Source organism: Euprymna scolopes, chromosome 44 (genome assembly GCF_053919585.1).
Source record: "Euprymna scolopes isolate OS-2025 chromosome 44, ASM5391958v1, whole genome shotgun sequence".
Classification (NCBI taxonomy): domain Eukaryota; kingdom Metazoa; phylum Mollusca; class Cephalopoda; order Sepiida; family Sepiolidae; genus Euprymna; species Euprymna scolopes.
In genome coordinates this window covers 42,398,064-42,407,464 of record NC_136525.1, presented here as the reverse complement: position 1 = coordinate 42,407,464, position 9,401 = coordinate 42,398,064, and the positions used below count along the sequence as shown (strand labels likewise).

At 34.4% G+C, this 9,401-nt stretch overlaps 1 protein-coding gene across 3 annotated transcripts in view; it reads right to left on the bottom strand.

The window, feature by feature from the left end:
- Positions 1-9,401, bottom strand: part of LOC145268815 (small COPII coat GTPase SAR1B-like) — a 70,492-nt gene that overhangs the window by 29,680 nt on the left and 31,411 nt on the right. For all 3 annotated transcript variants that reach the window (XM_080124445.1, XM_080124447.1, XM_080124446.1), the window contains exon 2: positions 6,697-6,755. In XM_080124445.1, coding sequence (XP_079980571.1) covers positions 6,697-6,739 — 43 coding nt within the window. In that variant the 5' untranslated portion in view covers positions 6,740-6,755. The remainder of the gene's footprint in view (positions 1-6,696; positions 6,756-9,401) is intronic.

Genomic DNA, 9,401 nt, shown 5'->3' with positions numbered 1-9,401 from the left:
CTCATGGGAAGTGGGGGTACAATATTATACACATTTTCATGAGAAGACCTTTATGCCAGATCTTGTCAAAGGCTTTGGATATATCAAGGGTTACGGTCCTAGCTTCACCTGCCTTGTATGGTATGCGTAGTCACCATATATTACTGTATATGATATATGTGTTCAGAAGTAAGTGTCAAGAAATCCGAGGTAGAACGTGTTTGATGGTCAGAAAGAATATTCTGTTGTATTATTAATTAAATAACAGTAGCATGTTTTGATAGTATGAGAACAAGAAATTGATAAAAAAAATTATTCATTTAAATTAAAAAAAATCTTCTCATTATTTCAGAAATCATAACACAAATTTCCCAAAGTTTCACATTTTCCCAGAGATGTATTAAATTAAACTTTTGGGTTCCCAAACTCGCTAAATTAAAAAGTTATTACCATCATTATATATATATATATATATATATATATATATGAATGGAAATGTATAAAAAATACGAAAAGTATAAAAGCTTATAACTTTTCATTATTCGTTTTCAATTGGTGACGTGCAGGAATACAAAATAATATTATGAAAAAATTAAAAAAAACTTTTACAGGTACATAATTTTCGACCGATCCTTCAGTCTTCATCGGTGTAGTGAAAGTATATATATATATATATATATATATATATATATATATATATATATGAAAAGAGGAGTGGGAAATGAAGTCACAGAACTATATATTGGTGGATATAGATGGGTTCATTTCTTCAATGGTTAATAGTAATTTCCTCTTGGTTAATAGTACAATTCCCCCTATTACTCCACCACGTCAATCATCCATATCCAAAAATCTATTTTTTGTCCTGTTAGACACCTCCAAAGAACTTGCTACCCTATCTCTCTACCTTTGCCTTATAAAAAAGAAAACAGAAATATTGCCACATATTACCTAGCACATAGTATACTTTGAAATCCAGTATTATAGCTTTATAACTACCCACCCAGACCCACCCCTTACATCACCACCATAATATCCCTCACAAAAGTATACACTAATTCAGAGCTTTTGTCATCTCGCATCTGTAAAAAAAATGTCCCTCCCCATAGATAATAGACACCTTACACGCCGTTAAAATAGAACCACCACACATCTAGTTAAGCCCCAACTTTAACCCTAAAACATATACTACATACACTTAAGACTATGATAAAGACTAAACACACCTTTCTACATTACACTATATAATGCACCCCTCCTTTATTTAGAATTCGACTCCCCCTCCCCCGAACATCATCTATAATTTTAATTTGTTTTGATCTATTTCGTTCCTAATGAATCCAACGCTAGACGCCGCATCCCCACTATGTTACCTAGCATCTTCTCTACTCTTCTGAGGAGAAGCATTAGGTTTCGAAATACCTTGGCATAAAGAGTCCCTTCTATCCCCCAACTAATCGATTGTATCCCCTTATTGAATAAATGAACCAATCTATATCCACCAATATATAGTTCTGTAACTTCATTTCCACTCCTATTGTTTTGATATGTAAGCTCCAATGAAACCTGTTCAGCTTTATATTGTCCAGATAAGTCTCCTCTCATAGAATTGAGCTCGCTCTCTTCCTTTAATGCTCTAAGCTATATATATATATATATATATATATATATATGATGATTGCAACGTCCTGTCAGACGAGAGCCACTCCCTCAGTCACTAAGAGTCCATGTGCCCGAATATGACTTTTTAGCCCTCCCAGCGACTTGCACACCCTCAAGCAGACATAACACTGAAAACGCTCACTGATTTGTATGAGACTAACAGCAGCGGAACCTGTATTATCGTGGGCTTTTATGTGATTAACAAAACCTGCCTTCGACAACAGAGCCCGATCACACACCTTACAGATCCAGAGATCTCCATGGTTGGGCGGCAAGGTTTGGCATTTCCTACATGCTCTCTTAAGCTTCTCTTGGTCTATTTTGGCTGCTTCATAGTGTTCTGCACCCCTGTATATCAGTGTCCTCCACTGCTTGCGATCATACGCTAGGGACTCCCAACTGTCAACAGGAATATGAAAGCTCACCAGACTCTCCTTGATGCTATCACAAAAACGTTTTTTGGGCTTTTGCTGGGGTCTTTTTCCAAGAAAGAGCTCACCATAGAACAATTGTTATATATATATATATATATATATATACACACACATACCCCCCCCCTCCTCCTCCTAAACCTCTGGCTTTGATGGAAGGGAGACTAAAACTTGCTGCTATGGTTTCAAATGATCCGAAATAACAGCAAGGGGAGACTTTATTCCAAATATTTCTCATATTATATCTCCCCATCTTTGGTTTTCATACATAAAGTAAACTTCAGTGTATAAGGATTATTTGATACTGGAGACATTTGTAATCGTACCCTATTTCCAAAAGAGGGAAGATAGATTATATGAGAAATATTTGGAAGACCCGACGTTGCCTGGGATTGAATGATAATCAACAAACACACTCATATTTTTATTGTCATCGAAATTTGTGAAATCGACCATTTTTTTTAATCAAATCGATTGATTGCCTTCCACAACCATACATTTCTTTTCCTTATGGAGTCTGCTGTGACAGCCACCACCTTTTTCCATGACACACGATCTTCAATATATGCATTTAATCAAAAACCTACTATATATACTTATTTTTTTTTACATAAACCTTTAGGTATCACTACACATTCATGAATATGTTTCAATCAACTAGTTATAAGTAACTAGAGACTTTGTTAAGAAGCGATGCCTAAATGCTCATGTAAAACAAAATAAAAGTATATCTTGCTCTATTTTCTTTGGTATTGAGCACTTTTGTCTAAACCTTGTTAAACTCATTTGATTTTTTTTTTTTTTGGAACAATATTAACCTGGAATAATTATATAATCATTAGTGTAGGGGCAATTAATTGGAATCAAAAATTGGAACTTTTTGGGTATTGGCATCAGAAAAATCTGTGCCTATTTTCCGATGCCATAAAGGAGTCCTTTAATTATCTTTTCTTTATTTGATTTTGTTTAAAAACAAAATCTTTCACAACTGGTAGTAATGATAAAATTATGTTTATCAAGTTTCAACCACCAGTAAAAGTAAAATCTATATGCCTCCCCACCAGTGGGTTTTTTGCATTTGAGAAAATATATGCAAATTTAACACATTTTTATGGCAATCTGGAAAAAATAATGTTATTGTTAAATATATATAGAAATTTATGAAGAATTGGAATCGGGGGAAAAATATTGGAATCGTTCCTTCACTACTTATATATATATATATATATATATATATATATATATATATAGGGTATATTTAGGAAGCACATTCTCATTGACAAGCGTACACAGAATTTTTCTGTTTCACTATTTTTTTTATCTTCTCCAATCTCCGAATAATTTTTTTGCTAAAAATTGTTTAGGTTGAATCCAATAGTTTCTTTCACTAAACAAACTTATGGATCCAACCTAAACAATTGTGAGAAAAACGAAAAAAAAAAAAAAAAAAAAATATTCGGAGATTGAAGATAAAAAGAAAATAGTGAAACAGAAAAATTCTGTGGTTTTAATAACACATATATATATATATATATATATATATATATATATATATATATATTTCAAATATTGTTAAATATAACATTTTTGCTTGTTATGCCCCTAAAAAATTTTTTTAAATTTTTCTAATGATCTTTTTTTTTGCGTCAAATTAAAGGAAAAATATATTATCTTTTCAATTCTTTGTGGAATAACCAAAATTAAGAGAATTTCCAAAAAACAGCTGAGAATGTGCCCATGAAGTTGGTTAGACACCAAAAGAACTAGTGTAGATCCAAGAGAAACGTCAACAATTTAAATTCCATCACCAAATGAATTTTATTACATCAAGCATTTTAAAATGTCGTTATTGGTTTCATACGTAATGTTATTAATTTTAAATTGCTGCATTTGAATAAAGATGCTTTTGAGTATTATTAATTATTATTAATCCTTTTAAGTTAGTTTCAGAATACATTTTTTGTTATTAACTATTTGTCTTAAAACAGGAGAGAAAGCAGTTATACTTTTGTAAATGCTGGTAAATTGAGCTATAGTTTTACAAGATGCATGGTGAGGTGATCGGATAGAGTAGTGGTTGTTAAAGCAATGTAGCTATTTAGTTTCATTATTATTATGGGAATTGCATAAATGAATTCTGCTTAAGTATTAATGTGGGTGGGGGGGGGGACGAATAATTGGAACTTTTATAAGTATCGTAAAAATTTGTGCCAATTTTCCAATGCAAAAAACAATTCTTTTGTCTTTTATTTGATTTTGTTTAAAGCAAAATCTTCCACTGCTGATAATAATATTTATTGATTTTAAATTAACACTAAAACTAAAATCTATAGATCACACCCCCTCTTCCCGCCCCGTGTATTTTTATGTTTGAGAAAATATTTGTACATTTAACATGTTTTTACAGTAACCCATAATATAAAAGCGAAAATGTGTGTGTGTGTTTGTGTGCATTTTTTTCATATTTTCTCCAAAGGCTTTGGGGGTGGGAGAGAATCACTCGAGGGGAGGGGGTCACTATTTTTTAGAACTTTTTATATACTCCCTAGATTATAATATGTCCGATTTACAAACGATGTCGTCTGTATCTTTTATGTTCCGAAATTTGCGCCACAATTTCATTTTCTCTACTACTACTACTACTACTACGTGATGTTCGACCTAGAAAACCACATGTTGTCGTTAAATTACCTGCTTTTTTTTTTAAACGTTTATTTTCATCCTTCCTCACTTCTCTGCTCGCATAGCATTGTGGTAAGACATTAGGCTATTCACCTCAAGGCTTCGGGTTTGAGCCTACCTATCTCAAACTTTTTTTTTTCTTTTATACACAGCCACCTCCGCTAGTCTATAATATAAATCTCATCTGTCTGTTTAAATGTATATATGTATGCCTAAAACTTTCGACAGAGGCGACAAATTTTCACGAGATTAGTATAGTTTTGAAGCTTGACTCGTCGGACGACAAACATCGAAAAATTGGCTAAAAACATTAATTCCTTCACCCTCAATTGGGCACTTTTCTACAGGGAGGGATCGCTTTTTCGCCAATATTTTAAAAAAATCATCCTCTCTTTTCGATTGACTAGCCTTAATTTAAACCTATGTCACTTCTAGTTTGGTGATGGGCGCAACAGCGAAGAAGTCACTTATTTTTTTATCATGTTCTTTTCCTTCTTCACGGTACGGGTTCGAGCCTGCTTGCCTACTACCACTTTTTTTTTTTTTTTTTTGCTCAACACACACCTCCAAACACCCGGGCAACACCAAGACTAGTCCGGAATAACTATTGTGAAATATTTAGAGATTTATAAAGAATCAGAAATTTAATACGGAATCGGTAATTGTATCAGAATCTAGAAAAATACTAGAATCATCCTATCACTACTAAATACACACACGATTGATATATATATATATATATATATCTCATCATACAATCTCAATCTTGTCAGTGTTGGCGTAGTTCTCTTTCTATGTGAAACGTCCGGTCACAGGCACCACATATGTGGGTGCCAGGGTTGTGCAAGCTTATATGAACAGGACACCTCACAATATAAATATTAAACTAAGATCATTCACCTTAAAACTTATAAAAATTAAGAAAATCTACACTTACCTTTCAAAATTCAACACACTTCCAACCTATAATATTTACACTTACACCTTTTCCAGTAGAGCATTTAATTTAATCCTCCAAAGAGCTATAAATTTATACGATCACAATATTCCAAGTTTACAGATGTACCTATCAGCGACGGTTTTACGAATTTTACCAATTTTCAACCAGATTCATTGATTAGATTTTGTTATTGCCAAGTGCATCTACACAATTGGACAGCAATTTGAATATCTTTTTTTTTTTTTGGCATCTGTATAAACGTGTCAAATATTACTTTCTTTCAAACTTTTATGCTTTCAATTTTTGCGTGAACCAGCAATATATGAAATTCTTTTGCTAACCTTTTCCTTTGAAGAAAAAAAAAAAAGGAAAATTTTTTAGAGTCCATGGAATAATAATTAACTTTATCTTATATTACTTATTTTATGAACAAGAATTTCTTGTAAAATCATAATTTGCATCAATTTAACTCCCCTCATAATATATATACATAGACATATAGACATACACGCACACACCCATAGACACACACACCCATAGACATACACACACACACACACCCATAGACACACACACACCCATAGACACCCCCCCCCCCCATACATACACACACACACCCACCCATACACACACACACCCACCCATACACACACACACCCATAGACATACACACACACACCCATAGACATACACACACACACACACACCCACCCATAGACACACACCCACACCCACCCACAGACACACACCCACACCCACCCACAGACACACACCCACACCCACCCATAGACACACACACACACCCATAGACACACACACACACACACACACACACCCATAGACACACACACACCCATAGACACACACACACACACCCATAGACACACACACACACAAGGTTGATTGAAAGGTGAATAAATGTAACGTTTATACAAATAGCACAACAACAAGGAGGAGCACAACCGCTTAAACATTATGTTTAGAAAGAAAAGTTTTTCTTACCTAAAAAACTTAGAATGTTCGTAAACCACTCTAACACAAACATAGTTGGGACCTAAAGACTGAAAAGAGAAAAGCAAAAATTAACTCGACAATCAGGGCAGAGCAGACGGCTAAAAATAAAACGTTTACAAAAGGCAGAAACAATACACGCAAGAAAGATAATGGATTTTTTCACACAGAATTTTAACTACGAACAAGCAGGAAATCAGGTATATGAGAGGGAAGTGGGGATGGGGGACACATTTTCCATTTATGGTGTCATTCAGTGTGCACAGTGACAAGCAAGGTAACATAAAACAGACAAGAACCACTCGGATAGAAGAATTAACGAGAAGGATAACTTTTTTTCTTTATCACATTTTCACCTCAAAGAAAGCACAGTGCCACTTTAATGTAGGGGGGATACTATCAGGGACATGAGTTGCAGGGATACTATGTAGGGAGTTGAGCAGCAAGAGGTCTTTACATTACACTTATATACAGCTGGGGAAACATGAAGGGAATTCCAAAGTCTAGCAGTTCTTGGAGGGGGGGGAACTATTATAGTAGAAGGTTTCTTACATATAAGGATCTTTACTGTGTAGGGGTGGGACTTTCCTGCTTGTCGGGTTTGTCAGGGGTAATTACATCGAGGGGGTACAAGGGAAAGTAGTTCGTCGGAGCATCCACCATTAAAATACTCGTAAAACAGGCAGAGGGATGCAACATTTCATTGATGGGACAGAGGTGGAAACTTAGATGACAGTTCAGCACCTATCAGGTTGGTGACTGTCAGTTGAATTACGATTAATATCATGGCGGATTGAAACTCCCTATTTTGACTTCATGATTACCTTTGTGATCGTGCGGCAATAGAATAACAAAAGGAGTACTTGATGTAAATCAGTTAAGCTTTGTGTGTGTGTATGTGTGTGTACACGAGATACCGTCACGTAGCGTAGAAAAATAAACCTCAAACATTGTCAGTCACTAGCTGTTTGGCTGTTTTTTTAAGGAGTGGGGAAAATTATTAACGGTGGTTTCAGCTAGTCGGGGGGGGGGGAGACCAGAGAATGGAGTTCAGACGAGCACTTGCCATGGAAATAACGATAGAACAACGACAGGCTCGCTACGTCTCTTCTGTGAGAAAGAGGTTGCAGGGTAGAGAAATGAGCATCCCCCACCAAGCCACAAAGTCTATTTTGTACTCTGTCAAGGCAGGATAGGCTGTTTTTAGCAGCTCCCGCTCAGATGTGGCAGCAGTACTCCATCTTTGGACGTACTTGGCTCTTATATAGATAGAGAATTGCATCATTAGTGAGATATCTTCTGGAGTGGTAGAAGGATCCCACCATTTTCCCAGCGACCTTGGCCACAGACTTGATGTATGTGTTCCATTTAAGATCAGGAGTAAAAGTCAAACCCAGAAGCTTATTTAGAATTAAACCAGTTGTCCAAACAAAAATACAAAATTTAAATTATATATATATATACTAGCAAACGTACCCGTCGTTGATTGGGTTCAAAAACAGCCTACAGAAAATGGACTCTGATTTATTAAAGTTTGATAGGTTATGAAAAGGAAGGGTTGTAAATTTGGGTTGAATTTGGGGGTATCAAAACCAAAGCAAAATATGATGAAAGTAAAAATAAAATAGATAAACCCCATAATTTATTATACCATACCTGTTCACACTGAAACACTTATCACAATATTCTGTGGATCTATATTAAAAAACCTTATCAAACTTTGTGACATATTTCCATTCTATGGAGGTCAGGTGCGAACGAACACCCCATAATTTTATTATACAATATTTCTTCAAACTGAATCATCAAATTATACTTACGCAGATAGATATGAAAAGTCTTTAAAGTTTGTGCCTATTTCCATTCTATGGAGGTCAGGCGTGAACGCAGACCCCACAATTTTATTATACTCGTAATACACACGGACGAAAAAACGCTTTGGATAATCAGATTTCAATGTAGTTCTACTAAAATAGCCATATTTTTTAAACCAAAGAACTTCAAGTCTTCAAATTACTACTGTTTTGTTCGGAAATGAATATACTTTCAAATGAATTAATAAATATGAATGTACATTATATATTTTAAGAGTTTTAAGCAAATAAAGTGATAAAAATGTGAACGTCATAAAATGGCGTTTTCGGTAAGGTTTTGTAATGACCCCCCCCCTGTTTTCTAAAGGTCCGTACCGTGATTGTATGAAGAATTTCGTCATGAAATTTGGGAACCAATCAGAAGAGGTGTTAATCTTAATACTGTCAAGTGTCCGAAATATTTTTGACCATTTCTTTTTTTGTTGTGTTAAAAATAAGACTTTAATATGACGAGTATCAAACATTTTGAAAAAAAAATTCTTCGGACACCCAGTAGTAAGTAAATCAATCTTTTACTATCTTTATCAATTAAAAGTATTATTTTATGTTGAGTAGGACCGCGGTAATTGATAATTTAAAAGGACCTACCCAAAAAAAAAAAAATTGTTTCTATTTCTCGAATTTGGTCAAATGAAGTTGGTATTACTAGCAGCAGCAGCTCCAGCCTGTAGAATCAGCGATAGCACAGTGTAAACAACACGCGTTCTTTAATTTTTATTCAAGAACGAATTAAGGAAAACATGAAAATATGAATAGAAATGTTCTTATAAGTTTAATTAGAGCTATTTTGTTATCAGAATAACATTAGTTTAGAACTATTTG